The 19324-nt window shown below is 39.9% G+C and overlaps 1 protein-coding gene across 1 annotated transcript; it reads left to right on the top strand.

Moving 5' to 3' along the window:
- Positions 1-18: 18 nt before the first annotated feature.
- On the top strand, positions 19-18387 carry ABCG5 (ATP-binding cassette, sub-family G (WHITE), member 5). Its single transcript, XM_010576467.1, has 13 exons — positions 19-140; positions 796-917; positions 1370-1503; positions 1730-1828; positions 3950-4082; positions 5890-6029; positions 7184-7313; positions 9966-10179; positions 10428-10633; positions 11532-11670; positions 15053-15238; positions 16917-17035; positions 18197-18387. The coding sequence occupies exons 1-13, from the start codon at positions 19-21 to the stop codon at positions 18385-18387; spliced, it is 1935 nt and encodes a 644-aa protein (XP_010574769.1).
- The last annotated feature ends 937 nt before the right edge of the window (positions 18388-19324 follow it).

Raw genomic sequence — 19324 nt, 5'->3', positions numbered from 1 at the left:
GGGCCCCAGCACCAGAGGATGTCGGGCAGAGGGTCTCCTGCCCTGGAGAGGAGCAGCAGCAGCGGGCAGACAGGCGAGGCAAAGGCTGTGGCGCAGCCCTCCGACAGCATCAGTGTCCGGGGCGTCTCCTACACCGTCAGGTAAGGCTGGGGAGGGCCCCTGCCCGCCAGGAGCTGCTTTGACCCCAGGGACCAAGGGGAGAGGGCCGTGGGTTTGGCTTCAGCCCAGTAAAGATGGATGGACATTGCCCAGGCCGCCAGCCTCATGGCGCTGGGCCACCCACCACAGGGGTAGAGTACATGGCTTTGAGGGAGGCAGAGCCGGTCTGTCCTCCAGAAGGTTCACCAGTTTTTCTTCACATCTCTCTGAAGGAGGTGCTTTAGAGGCCTTTTCCAAAGACTGTGCCCTTTCCCATTGCCTTTCTTACTGCTGCCAGAAGGATAACGTGAGGCCCTAAGAAAATGGTCAGGTGGATTAATGGCTGGCAAACATTGTCAACAAATACAGTCTCAGTTTAAATTTCCCCTTTTGGTTGTAGTCCGAAAGCCCTGTAGCAGTCATTCTGAGAAATCTGTTCAGAATTTGTTTTATCTTCCAGACAATGAAGAAGTTAAAAACTTAAAGCCTGGGGGGGTGGGGGGAGGGGGATTTTTTTTTTTCTTTTTTTTTTTTTCCAATATTTTAAATACTGGCAGGCTCCCATCCCACATGCAAGTAGCTATAAACCATTCACTTGCTTTACACAAAATGTTTAAATCTTCCTTATTTAATCTTTTTTGATGTTTGTTTTCCAAGAGAACGTGTTGGCCCGTGGTGGAACATTTCTTTATATCATAAAAAATGGACCCGGCAAATACTTAAGGATGTTTCTTTTCACGTAGAGAGTGGCCAGATGATGGGGATTTTAGGAAATTCTGGTAAGTTGTTCCAGTACTTTAAAAGAAATAAGATCGGAGTTAATACCAGTGACTTCCACAGTGGTATGAATGTGACTGAGGTCTGTGTTTTAAATAATGAAATTGCAGCTGGTTTTAACCTCTGCTTTGTAAAACCATGGTGCTTGGTTTTCAGAGTTCAGTCTTCTGTCATCTAACTAACAATTATAACTTCAATAAAAGATAAGGTTACTTCTAAACCCAAGTGTTTCACTATGCAGTGTGAATTTGTAAAAATTAAATACTAATTTACACACATTCTAGGCTTCCCTTTTACTTCCCCTTAACTAGCTGCATTTTCAGGACTTATTATTTTAATGTTATTGAGAAAAAAAATACTTTCTTCTTCTCATATGTCTCCATCCAAGTGAGGCTAGCACTCTTGAAATCATAAAATTCATCTCATCACATGATTAATTTCTTTTGTTTGAAAGGATCTGGGAAAACAACACTTCTGGATGCAATATCAGGAAGACTGGGACATAAAGACAACTTTGGTGAAGTATACGTGAATGGGCGTCAGCTGAAGAAACAACAGTTCAGAGATTGCTTCTCTTATGTGCCACAGGTTGATTTCTACATTTATTTTTGTGCATTGTGCTTCCTCTCACGTAAAGAAAGTAAAGTTGCTAGTGTAATGGAGTAATGTAATCTGACTGTGATTTTACTAGTAAATTTGGTACAAAGCAGTTAATAAATTGTATGAATGAATGAAGGTTGTGCGAGCAGGGGCAAGATCTTAGTTACTACAGGACTAATTGCTTCTTCCTCTTCACCTTTTTTTTTTTTTCCAGAGTGACGCTTTGTTAAGCTTCCTCACCATACAAGAGTCTCTGACCTACACTGCTTTACTAACTCTTCAGAAATGCTCCGATGACTTCATCAAAAAGAAGGTCTGTATTTTATCATCTTCCACCAGAAAGGTAGACATGTAATGCTTTTACCAGCAGCACTTTCCATCCATGGCTGTGTTTTATGTTTATAAAGTTTTGTAATCCCCATTCTGCAAATGTGGAGAAATTGTCCTGCTGAGGAGTAGGACACAAGCTCTCTGGTGATCCGTGCCTCTGCAAGGGGCTTGTGCTGATGCCCCAGGGAATCACCATTATGCTGGGACAAAACTCTCCCACCCAAAGGTGCAGCAGTTACTGCTGCAGGAGATGCTGCTGTTGGTATTGAGGTCAGCTCCCCTTCCCCAGATGGGAAAGCCAGTTCTCTGAGGTGTTCAATGCCATTTGTGCTGGCACGTCTTATGGACAGCAGAGGTGACTTTGACACTATTCTGTCTCCTGCAGGACATGCTCACTAGGCAGAACAGCTCCAAAAAGCACTGGTCTAATAAGCCAGCCCCTTACAAGCTACTTTCTTGAGAAATTAGGTGTGTGTCAGATTGTGGTGGGTTGACCCTGGCTGGATGCCAGGTGCCCACCAAAGCCGTTCTATCACTCCCCCCGCCTCAGCTGGACAGGGGAGAGAAAATATAACAAAGGGCTTGTGTGTTGAGATAAGGACAGGAGAGATCACTCACCAATTACTGTCATGGGCAAAACAGACTCAACTTGGGGAAAGTTAACTCAATTTATTACCAGTCAACCAGAGTAGGGTAATAAGAAAATAAAACCAAATCTCAGAACAACTTCCCTCCACTCCTCCCTTCTTCCTGGGCACAACTTTCCTCCCAGATTCTCTACCTACCGCCGCCAGCACCGCAGGGGGATGGGGAATGGGGGTTGGGGTCAGTTCACCACACATTGTCTCTGCCGCTCCTTACTCCTCAGGGGGAGGACTCCTCACACTCTTCCCCTGCTCCAGTGTGGGGTCCCTCCCATGGGAGACAGTCCTCCACGAAATTCTCCAGTGTGGGGTCCTTCCCACGGGCTGCAGTTCTTCACGAACTGCTCCAGCATGGGTCCTTTCCATGGCGTGCAGTCCTTCAGGAGCACACTGCTCCAGCGAGGGTCCCCCACAGGGTCACAGGTCCTGCCAGAAAACCTGCTCCGTGGGCTCCTCTCTCCACAGATCTGCAGGTCCTGCCAGCGGCCTGCTCCAGCGCAGGGTTCCCACGGGGTCACAGCCTCCTTCGGGCACCCACCTGCTCCGGCGTGGGATCCTCCATGGGCTGCAGGTGGATATCTGCTCCACCGTGGACCTCCGTGGACTGCAGGGGGACAGCCTGCCTCACCAGGGTCTTCCCCACGGGCTGCAGGGGAATCTCTGCTCCGGTGCCTGGAGCATCTCCTCCCCCTCCTTCTTCACTGACCTGGGGGTCTGCAGGGTTGTTTCTCTCGCATGTTCTCACTCCTCTTTCCGGCTGCCGTTTCTGTGTGTCCCGGCAACTTTTTTTCCTTCTTAAATCTGTTCTCCCAGAGGCACCACCACCGTCACTGATGGGCTCGGCTTTGGCCGGTGGCAGGTCAGTCTTAGAGTCGGCTGGCATTGGCTCTGTTGGACACAGGGGAAGCAGCTTCTCACAAAAGCCACCCCTGTAACCCCCACCCCCTGCTCCCAAAACCTTGCCACACAAACCCAATACACAGATCTATGAAAGGATTCCTTTTGGCCTCTGTTGAGAGTAAAGATTAGATATTGCTGACCAAGGCTCTTGCTTTCTGTCTTCTCTCTTCACCCTATCTTCTACTCAGTATTTTATACTTCCTCAGAATTCATGTGCCTTTCTGCTCCCTTATTTTGGAAACCAGACCAGCACATTATGCTTCATACCTAAACTTCTAGTCCCAGCTCTGAACTCGTCATCTCTTAATGTCAACTGAAGCTAAAATTCTACCCATTTCAGAATACACGAAAATAAAATTTAAAAAATAATAATTGAAATAATGTATTAAACATAATCGAATAGAAATGAGGCCAGATACCTTCCAACTAGAATGGATGCAAGCAGCATATTGGAAAAGCCATGGCTTAAAATTATGTCTTTTTTTCTTTTATTTTCATCTTGCACACAGGTATCCGAGTTGGATGGTGTTTAGTCTTTCTAAATTGTAATTATTTTTCAGGTAGATGCAGTTATGGCTGAGCTGAGTCTCAGCCACATTGCTGACAAAATAATTGGAAGCCGTATTCTTGTAGGAATTTCTGGGGGTGAGAGACGTCGTGTTTCAATTGCAGCCCAGCTATTACAAGATCCCAGTAAGTACCACTGCATGGATTTTCAAAATAAAACAAAGCAGTGTCACTTTGTGCTCCTGCCATGGACCCCCATAAACCACTTCAAAATACAAAAGCGTTTATATTCTTGACCTGGGTTCAGCTGGGATAGAGTTATTTTCACAAGAAGCTGGGAGGGGACACAGCCAGGACAGCTGACTCGAACTAGCCAAGGGGATATTTGATACCATATGACATCATGATTAATATATAACTGGGGGAGCCGGCCAGGGGCAGGAGGGATCGTGGCTCGGGAATGGGCTGAGCATTGGGTTCCAAGAGGTGAGCAATTGCACTGTGCATCACTCGCTTTATACATTCTTTTATTAGTGTTATTGTTATTACTACTACTACTTTCCTTGTGTTGTGCTGTTAAACTGTCCTTATCTCAACCCACGAGGTTTTACCTTTTTCTTCTGATTCTCCTCCCCATCCCACCGGGGGAGAGAAGGAGTGAGTGAGTGAGTGGCTGCATGGTGCTTTAGTTGACAGCTGGGCTTAAACCACAACAGTTATGTAATTCAGCAAAAGCTAGTCTAGTAATGACAGAAGAGGATGAGCAGTAAGTCAGGTCTGCCATTAAACTATTAGCTGATCTTCTAAAGTAGACAGTTTTAAAATCTTAGGGACTGAACATAGGTTTAGACTTGCATTTATCTATTTTAAGTCTTTCTGGGCTCACCCTTCCTGTGTATGAAATATTGGTTGTGGCACATTAATTTACAGTTTTTGAGCACATTGGAGCCACACGTATGCAAGCATTGAGCTTTGTAGTGGAGTAGCTGCCATTGAGCCGTGCATGTGTAAGCGCCATGTACATTGCAGAGCCAAAAAAATTCCAATGAATGAAAATCAAAGAAGAGCAACTAGAAGGATTAGCCATGGGAAACAGCGCTGTAAATTTTGTCAGTTTTGAGATAGTTTCTTAAAGGTGCCAGAATCTTATGGAGTCAATGTATAGCATGCATTTATTGGATTCTGGAGTCCTCGTAGCAGTGCAGATGTGGTAGGACTGCAAACCAGGCAGGAAGGAGCATTTAAATAGCAAAGTGAGGTACATCACTGCTACTGGTGACTCCTGGAGAGTTAGTTCATTGGGTGTAGTTATTGCTCAGTAAGTTCACTAAACTCTATAGTAAACACTATAGTAATTCTGTGTAGAAGCTCTCCTCCCCCCTTATCCTGATCAAGGCTGAACTGCCCTCTTCTGTGTTGTGTCTCTTCTATGTAAAAATAATGGATATGACTGTAACTTTTACCCTTCCATGTGCAATAAAATAATGAAGAAAATGCAATAAAAAAACCCACCTCTCTCATCTATGGAAGTATATATGCTGTATTTCAACAACTTTTAGTTTGTTCATAACAAATTTTGTGTGTATATTTAGCTTTAATTCAGATTATAACTTCTAGCTAATTATGTCAGTTATATTTAGATTTGTATACATGCTGAAATTTATCATTATTGTTCTTAGAAGCAGATGTATACATCAAATCTATTTTGGTAATTTTAAGATTTCACCTGAACTTAGAAAAAAAAAAGATTGTGCTCTGATCCTGCAGTAGTTTTTTATGTTCTTATTCCAAGTTGTTGAAACTGAAGCACTGAAGCTAACTAAAGTTGAAAGATCACATCATGGCAACATCTATGCAATATTCTGCTTTACATGTGGAACTTCACATCTAAAGTAATTGCTATACTATTTGCCAAATTAGCTTCAAAGGCAGCAGCTATAACATTTGCTCCCCACTTACCTGAGTTTTAATGCTATTTCTTGTTATTTCACAGAGGTCATGCTACTTGATGAACCAACAACAGGGTTGGACTGCCTGACTGCAAACCAGATTGTCTCGCTTCTCTCAGAGCTTGCACACAGACACAGGATTGTGATTATTACAATTCATCAGCCTCGCTCAGAACTCTTCAGGGTAAATGATGTCTACTCACTGTTTGCTTTTTTTACCAGGCTTTTTAGTACCTACGTTCTTTGCAGGATAAAAGTACAAGATCCAGGATAGCTGCCTTCAAAGGCTCTCTTCCCTCCCCCTTGCATAAAATACAGACTTGTCTTGAACTTTACAGGTCTGTCTTTCTGTCAGTCATAGGGCACTTTGGGACACACACTACCCTGTGAAAATAGTATGCACACTGACTGTGTGCCTAACCTTTGTGTTATGCAGCTACCCAAATCAAAAACACTGGGAGAAGCCATGTAAATCCCCCATGTGTGCAGGCACTGTAAAAACTAGCACTTATTTTATCTTTACATATTCATATTTCAGTAACACTTGCAACTTGAGACAGATAAAGCCATGATTTGGAATGGAAAGGAAAAAAATAATAATCTTTTTTTCTTCTTTGTGTCAAGTGATGTGGGTACACCTTGGTCATGTGGTGGGGCAGGCCTGCCTTGCCTGGGGCTTGTGCTGGGGAGAACATTTCTCCCTTCCGATTACTGTTTTGCACTTCGCTCTTCTGACACATCCACCAGCCACCACGTGAATGCAAGGCACCTCTTCCCTGGCTGACTGAATTGGCTGTAAGTGGTCATGAAGCCAGAGTGGAGTGACAGTGCTTTTCTGGACTGAAAGTAGTCCTGGTGCCTTGGGAATATGGATTGATCATAGCTGGTGGAAACCCTGCCCTGGCAAATGTTCATCTGAAGAGTAGTGCTGTTAAAATCCTTAAGCACTTCAGGATAATCTTTCCAATGATTTGGGGATTTTACAGACTGGGGCTATTAAGTGCCAAAGGAGGTCAGTCAGTAAGTGAAGGTGCATTAGAAGTGAAGTCAGCAGTCCACAGTCCCATCTCTATTTGTGGATTGCCTCTGTATGCTGCTGTCACAGACAGTTTGGAGAACCACTAGTTTTAAGAGCTTAAAGATGTGTCATCTTGCATAACCACCAAGAGGAGTGAAAGAAAGGACAAACTTCCTTTGAGAGAAATATACTAAGTAAGTTTGAATGTGTCAAAACTATTTTTCCTGTCAAAGCATTTTTATTACCAAGACAGTAGCTGTACTCAAGAATTAATGCACTTCTCAGTACATATTGCTAATATATTAATTTGCCCCCCCCAGTTATTTGACAAAATAGCCATCATGAGCTTTGGAGAAATGGTTTTCTGTGGGAACCCTATGGAAATGATCACATTTTTTAGTGACTGTGGCTATTCTTGTCCCGAGCAATCAAATCCTTTTGACTTCTATGGTAAGTTTGTGTAAGTTGTTTTGGTAAAAATATGGGTTTCCTTTAGACATACAAGTTGGTTTCTTCCCCAAATTAAAGTTTTTCCAGAGATAGAAATGTGTTTGAATTCTTCCTCAACTTTGTAATTATTCTCAGCTCAGAGAACAGAGAGAGCTGGGCCAACGTAACTGCCACTGGCTTTGTAAAACAGCAAAAGTTTGCAGTAGGTCTGAAACACAGCAGAAAGGAGTAAACTACAATAAAAAGGAACCTCATGAAACCTGTGGATTCCTGATGGCATCTCCCTATGGCTGTCTACTGGACGTTGGAAAATCAATTTGATGCCAAAACTGTGGAAAGTCCCATGCTCTTATGGACTCTGTGATGCAAAGCAACTGAAAACAGTTGCCTGCAGGGAAGGATGTAGAATAAATATGGGATGACTTGAGGCATGTATTTCCAGAGGTGCTGGGTTAGAGGTTTCCAAAAGTTTGGGGAGTTCCTAATACCAGGGTGAGCTACTACAGCAGAACATACAGATGCTTCAGGAGCTGATGATAGCAAGCTGTTGGCAAAAGCTGAAGACTACTGTTTTACCAATTCAGGATGAAAAAAAGTCTCAGCGTGAGACTTTAGAAATGAGGCTAGGTTTTGCTGCAGGGCATCTGTGTACCTGATCCATGCAGATACACGTTTGAAGAGAATGTGTATGTGTTTGTGTGTGCATGTATGTGTACACATATACATACATGTATATATCTCTCTTTAAATCCAGTATGTATGTAGACTGATTTCTGACAATGCTAGCTGCGCATTAACCAGGGAATTTGACCAATCCAAAAAGCTGCATTCAGAGGAGGCAGTGTTTTCCTATTGTCTAGATGGCATCCTAAACTCGGAGAGAAGAGAGAATGGTTGTTGACATGAAGCTGGAATGGGATGAAGCTGAAAACACTGGTGTGACAGTGAGGATAATTTTGCCTTCATGAATTTGAATAGTCTTGAAAAGCATAGATGATTTGAGATTTAGACCCACTCTTAAAAAAGCTTGGTAGAGAGAGTACTGCATTCTTCAAGTGTCAACCTTTGAATGTGACAAGAAAAGGAAAAAATACAGTTTAGAGCAAAGAATCATCAGAATATTTAGTCTTCAGAAAATTGTTAGTTTATAATTTTTGTGTGATTTAATGATGTGAATGGACAGATTCTGATATCATTTACACCAGAGGAAAATAGATCATATGTATTGAGTGTGGATTATATTATTGTAATGTCATATGTTGTTTATAAAAAAAAGTACAAATGCATGGTAGACATTGGCTATTTGGTCTAGTGACTAGTCAGTGTCACCATTTTTTAAAAACACACCTGGTTGCCATTTATTTGCTGTGCGAGTTCCAGCAAGTCACACTGGCCAAGTTTTAAAAAGTGCAAAATTTGCATTTCGGATGGTCATATTTATGAAAGTGAAGACTTCATTTTGGATATGTTTACCATTAAAGACAATTCTGCTGAATTCCAGCTTTCAGAACACCAGGGAAGTATTCATAAGCTTAATTCAGTTTTTGAGGACAAGTTAAGAATCTTGGACAAGGCCTCCCTTTCTCTTGTTCAGTTTGTATTTTGAAGTTGAGCATAATGCTGTAAAACTGAAATCTAAGGATGACAGAAACCTTAGGAATAAATAACTGATAAAGATGTCTTATCAGATGTAGAAGACTAATATAAAAAATCTGTAAGAACAGCAATTCCTGAGAATGACAATCTAGCTTTTGAAAACTTAGATAATTTATTGCTGTTAGGGAAAAGGGAAATGTCTAATGCATTTTAGCACTATTGCTGAGTCCATATGATTTCTACAAATAGCACACACAAAGCTCCCATCTGCCATTAAAAGAATTGCTGGTGTCAGGAGTAGGTATAGGTGGTTTTATTAGAAGGAAACATTAACTCTGTGAAGTATTTACTTTTTTAAGTTCCACGGCAGTAAGTAATATTTTCTTCAGCTGGGGCTGAGCCTGCTAGGGGAATTTGGCCTGCTGAACATCCTCTAACTTCACATTAAAACAGAAGTATGTCTGAGAAGGAGGTGGGTGAAACCCAGCGCAGCAATGCAGCAACATCTCAAGTAGAGAAGAGCAGTGTCTCTGCAGCATGAGCTCAGACTAACTGAAAAATAAAGCTCCATGGTTATAGAGGAGCAGGCAGAGGACAAGTGGGAATCAGGGAGCCACGTCTGATCATTTGCCTGAAAACCTGAGAAATACATGACCAAAAAGTCATCTCTTCATCCTCATTAATGTTCATCCTCAGCTGGTGCTCTGCCTCGCTCTTGGCAGCAGTAGCGCTTCACTGGTGGCACAGCTCTGTGCTGAGCAAGGAGAATGCTAAAGGTCTGACCAACGCATGCTCAGTCCTTGTGTTTCCAGGTAAAGGACTCAAACTTTAGGGTTCTACAGAGGCCACAAACACAAAGATTTTTTGTGGCTGCAACAGTTATTTGTTCATGCTGCTTCTAACGGAAAGGAGGAGTAAAAGAAACCTTGAATACTTTCAGTGGACCTTTTCTTCTTTGGATAGAGGATAGAGACAAGGAAAGGTTGGTTGCAAGGGGGGAAGAGATATGAAGGTAAAGTGATGTGTATATATAGTAAACACTTTGTAAATTTACAGTGGATCTGACATCTGTGGACACCCAAAGCAAGGAACGTGAACTCGAAACCTACAGTAGGGTTCAGGTAATTGTATCAGCCTACAAAAAATCGGAGATCTTTGGCAAAGTACTGGCAGCCATTGAAAGAACAAAGGGTATGAAAGAGCTGCCACCAATACCGTTCAAAAACAAAGACTCACCCAGTGCCTTTTACAAATTATGGATTCTTTTACGGTAAGACTTTTTTTTTCTTAAAAAAAAAAATCTTTTTTCTTATCCACTAATCTTTCAGGTTTTTCTCCCATATATAATGCACTTTCTTGGTTATTTTGGTCTACTACTGTACTTGTCCCTGTCTTTTTTATTATATCACCTTTTTGTGGAGACTGTGTGTGTAAGATTTGTTCAGAGCTAAATAGCCCACCAACATGTTGCCAGTCGTAGCTAACAAGTATATTGTTATTGTTTTGTTTCATTATCAGGAGGACAACAAGAAACTTCTCCAGAGATAAGATGGGCATCATCATGCGTCTCCTCCAGAATCTGTTATTTGGCTTGTTTGTAGTATTTTTCCTTCTTAGACTAAGGAATGACCTGGTAAAAGGAGCCGTGCAGGACCGTGTGGGGCTTGTCTACCAGTGCGTGAGTGCCCCCCCCTACACAGGGATGCTCAATGCTGTTGCCCTTTGTGAGTTTCTGTCCTGTATTTTGTGCAGCAGCATGTATTGCTGCCACTATCTTGTAAATAGGAAAAAGTCTTTTTTGAAGATAGTAATTTAAAGTTTCTTAACAGTTTTAGGTAATGTCAGAGCTGATACAGAAGCATGAAATTCAAAGGCAAAGCACCAGAAAGCTTCACACCACAGAAAAAGATTAGCCCATCAGAGGGGCTCCAGGTCTACTGCACTTAATGAAGGAATATGCCCTGATCCCTGCCTCTCCCTTTTACAGCTGGCCTCCGATGGAGGCTTTATTCTGAACTGTGCAAGAGCCCTTAACTTGCCTGCGTGTACTGTTATAAAGGCAGCACAAAGTCTAGGTCTGCAGTTAACGTCTTAAGTGAGATCAAAACCAAAGACATGGAAAGGACGGAAGTACAAAACAGCTTTGACAACAATTAAGCATAACTAGATTTAAGAGAATTATGTGATGATTACATTTTTCTTAGAGGGTGTTTGTTTTACAGCTGCCAAGGACCGACAGTAGTGTCTATTTACAACCCTAAAAACTGTTCTGCTCATGTAGGGAATGTACACTGCTGTCATCACCTGGAGATCAGGGCACCTCAAGAAATTATCCAGTCACGGCAGTTTTTTTCATGTCTTCCATTTCTATCTGCTAAAAGAGAAGGCTGTCCTGCATGCTGCCTAGTTAGGCCTTCTTCATTAAGCTTACCAACTTTTGCAATCTTCTGGGAGCATGTTTAGCATTTATGGAGGGGGAAAAAGTGATCAGACTGGTTGAAGCAGAATGTTTCTGATATATTCTCAAAGTTGTCTCTGTGCTTCAGGTCATTTTTGCTAGCAACAAGTCTTGGTGTCTTTATTCAATGGTGATTTAATTTATTTTTTATGTATTTAATCCAGTCCCACCTTTACGTGCTATCAGTGACCAAGAAAGCAAAGATGGCTTGTATAAGAAGTGGCAAATGCTTATAGCTTATATAGTACATTTCCTGCCCTTCAGTGTCATCAGCGTGGCGATATTCAGCACCTTTATATATTGGTAAGCTCTTGTACCATCTATTGGATTGTTATTTTCTTTTTGTTATCAGTTTCAATTCCCATGTCAGCAACAGGCCTCCTGGCATGGCTTCAAGCTATGGTCCCTCAGAATGATTACAGAGAAAGCTTAAGGAAAGTCAACAATTTTAGCCTTTCTCTTTCAGGCAGTGTTAAAACACTTTCTGAGTAAGTTACCAGTTCTCTAGGTAACTTGGGAAGTTTTAATGGGCCTGGGATATTTATCATTCTTGTGTCATACCAAAAGCAGGAAGCGTCATTTTACATTATATTTAGAAGGACAGGAAATTAGAGAAAAAAGGAAGACAACAGTAGGTATGTGACAGTAACAAAGCTTCATATTTCCTGGGACATTTGGGGCTTAGCTACAACGTATGGAAGTAATGAGATGTGGATCCCTCTCTTCTACTCTCCAGAGAAAGGCACTAAAGTGGATTTCTGATAGTGAAAGAAAGGGTTTGACTGTAAAGCATGCTTTTTTCCCTTCAGTACGTTCATTTTGTTGCATTATTGTGAAGTAGTACCTCAGAATGGGGTGATGAAATACTTCCTCTGTTCATTGTCTTATCTGTCATATAGGTCTGCTCTTCTTCATTTCTGTTCCATTGATTTCTCACATTCCACTTGCTTATTCTGAACTTAATATGAGTTCATGGATGCTTATGTAAGCTAATAGCAAAGTAATAAGGACCCATTTCTGTCCTTCAGTCTTTTTCTTTTTTTTTGTTTTTTTGTTTTCCTGATCATGAAAGGAGAGATGTGTAGTGCACTGAAGTTAATTTTTGTTTTCATGCGACAGTTGATAGTAAAGTTGCAATCAGATGGCAGTCTATAGTAAAATGTGTACAAGTGAATAGCAAGCTTGGATTGTGTCCTGGACGCATGTTCTCTGGTTAGCTGTTGAGAAATGGTGAGTGGATAGACCCTTGTAAAAAAGATAAAAGTGCAGGAGCTATTCTGCTGTAGCTGTGCATGTTAGTGCTCTTACTCTGCAGTAAGATGCCCTTGGGCAGTTTGAAAATGGATGAAGTAAAACTACATCAAATCACTTGGACTACTGAATAAGAACTTCTGCACAGGGCGCTAGTCTGCCATGGGAATTTTGCAATAGCTGTTTTCCCATCTAGGAAAAACTCAGGGGAAAAGATCACTGTTTTCTTCCTCCTCCTGGCCTGTAGCAGGTAATGAGTGGAAGTGCTCAGCATTTACCTAATTCTTTCCATTTGGGATCTTGGTAACAGTCAGCTCCTAGATGAAAAGACAAAAGCCCAGAGAAGGAGATTCCTGCTTCTCCAGATGTGAGGACTTGGGTGCATAGGTTTTTGGTCTTTTTGTTTTTGTAGTTTGGTGCTGATATTAAAAGTACAGTTTTGTTCAAGCAAGGCCATCCTTCTCTTTGTCCCCTGAGCTACCTGGGCTTTTATTTCTGCAGGCTGTCAGTGCTGCCTGCCCCGAGAAGTCCTTTTTCACAGAGAAGGAGAAATTACTTCTCCTCCCACTAAGCATTTAGAGGATGTGCTGGGCTCACCAGAGTCCTTCTGTTTCTGTCTGCTAGTGAGCTGGTTGCCGAGAAGGCAGGCATTTGGAAAGCACCTTTTTCAGGCTCAGTGAGGGAAGGTTTGTGGAGCTCCTGAAGATCATGAGCCACTGTTTGTCACGCTCACTCCTTAACGAACAGGAAATTCATAAGGGCAGACTTTGCCCTTGTGCTTTGGTGGCTTCAAACACAATCAACAATAAAGAGTGTGGTTTCAGTTAATGGGTAGTATTTACAGATATTAGCCTCCACATATCTTTGCTATCTTGTGGTTGTTTGGAAGCCATCAGCGATGTGTCAGAGTGATTTCATAGTGCCCTTAGACTTCTTAGGGCAAGCAGTTTCTCTATGAATTTTTGAAGATTGTATCTGTGCAGGAGTAAACTTTCCTGGATGGACTAACTTTGGGGGAGGCTTTGATAGCCTCTGGTATGACAAAAATGGCTTGTAAGAACACAGACTTTGTGTTTGTAGGGTCAGACAGCTTGGGTCAGACCCAGACTCTTACCCAATCAGACACAAGGCAGGTCTGGCCAAGAACAAATACAGCCACTTTTGCAATCAAGTAAACATACTCTGTTTATGCAGATTTTCCTAACTAAAGATGCCTCTGGGAAATTTTTTAACAGTTTATGTCATCTTACCATTCTATTGCTGTAATTTCCAAAGGGTTTTTTTTAATTCTCTTTAGGCTTTCTTCTCTTTCTATTCCTACCCCAGATTTACTAGTCTGTATCTACATAGCTCTGTGTAAAGTATTAGAGCACCTCAGAGAAGGTGATACTTTTATGCTGGGACTTCGGAAAGCTGTTTCTTCTGCACCGATCTGTGATTAAAGTTTAAATACCTGCTAGCTCATTGAATGTTTAGTACTTGAAGAGTCAATGTTCAGCCATCTATTTGTAATAGAGATTATTTTGGTGTTACACACAAAAAATGCTACAGGAAAGCCAGTGAGAAAATTAATACTTCTATTTTAAGACCATGTTTGAACATGGTGGATTAAAAAAAAGACATAGGGCCTTGCATTGAGCAATGAAAAAGAAAATAAAAAGTTGAATAGCTGCTTGTTAGCTGAGCAAAGCATGCAGTCTGCACCTAGTGTGAGGCAATTTTGGTATGAGGTATTTTGGAAAAAGAGTAATAAGTCACTATGTCATGTAGGTTTTGTCATCTGTCATATACACTATAAGGCTGAATTAAGTTTGCCAAGCAACTGCTGGGCTTTCTTAACTTTTTCATCTTTAGTACAGATTCGGAGGACTTTTTTCCTTTGGTTAGCTAGGGAAAAGCTGGGAAGAGCGTGTTGTATTACAGAGTGCAGGAGTATGGAGGAAATTGCATTTGGATGAATTACATGGGTGGCGAATTCAATTAGTCTTCCATTTAATTGAATATATCCATTTTTACATTTGCATGCACAGTTATCAGAAGTGCAAAATTCCATGTTAATTATCTGCATAAAGATGTTCTTTAAATATGTGACTTACATAAATAACTCCCACTGCATAGACTCTAAAAGGAGGAGGATGTTAGTTTAAGGGATTGTTAAAAGCCACAGTGGTTATCTTGAAACAACATGGATTTTTGCTACATCTTTACATAACCCTCTTTAATCTAGATGGAGAAAACCTAATATATCTGCACTTTTGTCACAGCATTAAGTGGATGTCCTTTATATTAAGGCTCCAAACAACATACTAAGGGTTAAGGCATAAACTGTTTGCTTAATGAGCTGTAATTGCAAAAAATAAATAAAAACAAAAATAAAAGCTATGTTCCAAGTTTACTACCCAAATACTGTTTTTTAAATGTTATTTTTGTACAGGACTGCAGGGTTGTATCCTGATGCTTCCAGATTTGGAATTTTCTTTGCTGTTGTCTTAGCATCTCATGTAATTGGTGAACTACTAACGCTTGTTATACTTGGCGTGGTTCAAAACCCAAATATAGTCCAAAGTGGAGTGGTGCTACTTAGTTCAGCAGGTGTGATAGTGGGAACGGGACTAGTAAGGTAGGAAAAAGTTTTATTTCATTATGATGGTGTTAATGTTAAAATAATCTACCTACAGAAGAGTTTCATGAACAGCCCGTATTGCAGAAGCACAATAATGCAAGGTAGCAATGGAAGAAATAAAGAAAGTGCAGCTGTTATCCTTCAGACGTAGACCTACCTAAACACACAGAACAGACACTTAATAACTTTAGATATCAACAAAGATACTAACATTTTTTTTCACTTTTTTCAAATAAATTGAAGATAAAACTGAGCAATTAATACCTATCAGCTCAGCTGAATTCTTTTACTTATGCCAATGTTATGCCATGAAATGCTATCCTCATTAAAGAAGCCTACAAAAAAAAAGCTCCTACAACTTTTAGTAACTGCTGGTACTTACCAGTCATTAAACACTGGGAATGATGGTTTAAAAAAAAGTTATGGTCAACTATCTCATTAGTGTTATTCTCCAGTTTAGCCGTTGAACTTTTCAGACACTTTTTCCACCTCTGCAGACTGAACTACCTAAAAATAAGTAAAAAAGTAGTGTAGTAAATACACAGGAAAATTATGATCCACTTGCTGTATTACTGTGCAAATAAGTGGTTTTGCATTGTAATTGCACAAACTTTGAACAGTTTTCCCCTTGTATTTGTCAATACTGAAATTACTGGCTTTTGAGAAACATACCAGAATAAGCGTATTATTGTCAAAAGTAGTTTTCTTGACATGTTGAGCAAATAGGATATTGCTCACCTGACATCTTTTCAATGAAAATGAAGTATGCCCAACAATAGATGACATCAAGCTGTCCTCAAGAAAACCGTATGAGTCTTCACAAAGTTGATGATGCTTTGTCTCTTCAAAGATCTCAGCTAATACTTGCTTATCAAATAAAACTAGGTTAATATCTAATTATTTGGTCCCTGCCTAATTTCAGAAAGATGTATGTTTATAGTGACAAGACAGTTACTCCCCCTACCATAGTCTAATGCCTTAATGATAACTTTTAAAAAGTATCAGAGTGGTTTCTAACCTTATTTTACAGTAGAGACATTGCTAGTTAATATTGTGAATCTCTTTGATTAAACTTCATAGGCAGTGAAGGATATTAAAAATAGCATTGAGACTGGCACTGCTGGTTTTTTCTGTTCATTTGTTTGTATAATTATAAAGTTTTGCAGTATTTTAGGTGCAGAAATTGCCTAGTCTTGTTGAATAATGTAATTTCAAAGTTATTGTAGTCTGTTTCTCATTATTTTTGCTTCATTTTTGTTTTGTTATTATTGTTCCAGTGAATTGATATTCAGTCTTTTTTGGTTTTGAAGATAGACTGAGGGGGTGGTGGCTTCTTACTTTGGAAGCAGCACATTTTTGCAACTAAGGTTTATATTGGGTCTTGTCATTTTCAGTTTATCACTGCAATGCAAATAGCAAACAACCTCATAGAATTATTTGTGACTGTCCATAAACAAGTCAGGGCTGAATGTTATGACACTGTACCAAAGTCAGAGACAGCCTTCATGGTTGTCTCCTCAGTAAGCACTAGAATGGACTTTATGTTTGAAAACACTACAGCCAAGAACTGTTTCTGTAACAGGCTACAACCAAAGATGAGAGCTTGTTTTAATTTGAGGTGGAATTGGCTTTTGGAACATGGCAAAAGCCAATTTAACTTCTCTGTTTCTTTAAGGACCATCGAAGAAATGCCGACACCTTTTAAAATACTCAGTTATCTTACCTTTCAAAAATACAGCAGTGAAGTTCTTATAGTCAATGAATTTTATGGCTTAAACTTCACATGTGGTAAGTGTTCAAAAGAAACAAAAAAAGCAGCCTTTAAGTCCATTGTAAATAATTTTAATGAGGTGTCAATGCTTATTTTCCTTCTATGTACAACAAAAGTATCCTGATAAAATAAAGATAACTTGCGAGTTGTTTCAAAAAAGCTTAATAATTAGTAAAGACTATAACGCCATATCAGGAAGCTAGACAAAAGTTTGACTTTTTTTTTTCCAACCATTTCTCATTCTTTCAGTTTTTAATTTTCTCTTCTTCATCTGTTCTTTTATCCCTCCTTTGGGGGCATTTTGGAAGGTAAACTCTGCAGCCCCTTATGAGCTTATTGGAGCAGTGTTACACAAATAGAAGATCAATAGAATTGCACAATATAAGATCAAACATCAGTGCAGGGAGCGCTGACAGGTAACACCTGACCAGATGTTTCCTCTAATACTAGTAAGGCTTCAGTTCAAATATGTTACAATGGCATATATTAAGCAGCTTGGATCTGTCAGGCTGTGTTTTGCTGGTTGTGAGCAAGATAACCAGCAAAACATCAGAATCAGTCAGGTTGGCAGGGTTGGTAGCTAACATCCATCAATGGGGGTAAAACTTACTGCTTTGGACCTACCCCAAGATATTTTGGGCTTTGTAGCCAGGTGTCTGTGCTCCTCTCCAAGGCTGTATATTCTTTACCCATTAATCTCTCCTTTCCCTCTTTATTACAAGAGCATAGATGGCAACTGTTAGAAAGTGAATCCATGACTTTGGTAGTGATAATAAACAGCTGATTTTTAATGTGCCCTTCAGACAGTCTCCATTTCTTGAATTTTGGAAGGACTCAATAAATACGAACACCTTAAGTCTAGTCTACAACATTGGGCAACTTAATTCTTGAGGCCTCTCCAGATAGTGTGTTTGAAAAGCCATAAAGCTTTCTCTGTTTGGCATGAGCAAAACAGAAAGCTCCTAGTGACCCTTTACTCTTCCCTTCAACAAATATAGCATAGATTAACTGCAGAAACATATGGCTTGTCTGTTCTTATTGCAAAATGATGAGACATACTGCTGTGGGTATAGTTCATCATTAAAATAACATTAGGGCTAGGTATTTCAAATGTATGAAGCCTGAGTTTTAATTTTACTGATTCACCTACTAAAGAAACTAATTTTTTCTTTTGACAGGTGGAGCCAACAGTTCCACTGCAATTAATGCTGCGTGTATTTTCTCTCATGGCATTGAGTTCATTGAAAAAAACTTTCCTGATGCATTGTCCCGGTTCACAATCGATTTCCTAATACTCTATGCTTTTCTACCAGGACTTGCCATTATAGCAATTCTGAGCTTCAAAATAAGAGAGAGAATTATTGGCAGGCAATAAAAAAGTAGCAGTTCTAACAATGTCTAATACTACACTTTCAACTTTATTATGAAGGCTTAAATTCTTGGATTTTAGATAGATAGAATTTAAGTGATTATACATATAGAAACACATTCATCTTCTCATGTTTGTTTCTGACTGGATGTTTTCCATCTTGCAAAACAATGTTCTCTTAAGAGTGTGAATGGCTTCTTGCTATTGGTATTCCCACCCCACTCCCAAATCAGCCATAATCAACAGTATTACATGTTTTAAAGCTGTTGCTGTCAATGTTTAACAATGTAGCAATGGTGCTCTAATTTTTTCCCCAGTATTTTGGTTTTTAACCATTACCAATAAGCAGAGGGGTACAATTGCTAGTAAATCTCGTTTCTAGAATTGTATTTTAACTTCTATGCTTTGTTTTAATACTATTTGGGGGATTTGTAGAAAGGGAAAAAACCAAATATGTGTAAATAAAGACAGAATCAAGAAATCACAACCAATAAGTACAGGATCTTTAAGCAATATAAAAGTTACCGAACATGTTTTTGTCTTGTAAATGATGGTAAATCAGAGAAGACAGTTATGTTATTTATATCTCTTCCTTCTTTTCATTACCAAGTTCTAAACCTTGTTTTGGAAGCAGTCTGGGAATTACTAGAACAAATTTTTGTTTCTTAATAAAATGTCAATTTAACTAGTTGTTTGCCAGTTCTTAGAAGCAATGTAGTTTGCATCTTTGGAAGTTATTCTCATGGGCTTACTAACATCCCAAAGAGACTAATTTATCCATTTAATAAATATAAGTACCTCTCAAAATTGAAGGCCTAACAAACATAGAATTCCTAAATTTTGTAACTTCTTCATATTCAGTGAAGAAATTTATTACAGAGGCATAGCTAGAGATTTCTTCAAAAAGGTAAGTACATTTGTATCTTGAAACTCCATAATAATA

This window comes from Haliaeetus leucocephalus, unplaced genomic scaffold, assembly GCF_000737465.1.
Source record: "Haliaeetus leucocephalus isolate CR32 unplaced genomic scaffold, Haliaeetus_leucocephalus-4.0 Scaffold526, whole genome shotgun sequence".
NCBI lineage: Eukaryota > Metazoa > Chordata > Aves > Accipitriformes > Accipitridae > Haliaeetus > Haliaeetus leucocephalus.
This window is presented reverse-complemented; position numbering and strand designations above follow the sequence as displayed.

Bases quoted from the DNA above. Each gene is read 5' to 3' on its own strand.
- ABCG5 (XM_010576467.1), top strand. From the start codon at position 19: ATGTCGGGCAGAGGGTCTCCTGCCCTGGAGAGGAGCAGCAGCAGCGGG. The intron at 141-795 runs GTAAGGCTGGGG...TTGTTTTCCAAG, and splicing joins GGCGTCTCCTACACCGTCAG to AGAACGTGTTGGCCCGTGGT. The intron at 17,036-18,196 runs GTTCAAAAGAAA...TGACAGGTGGAG, and splicing joins AAACTTCACATGTGGTAAGT to CCAACAGTTCCACTGCAATT.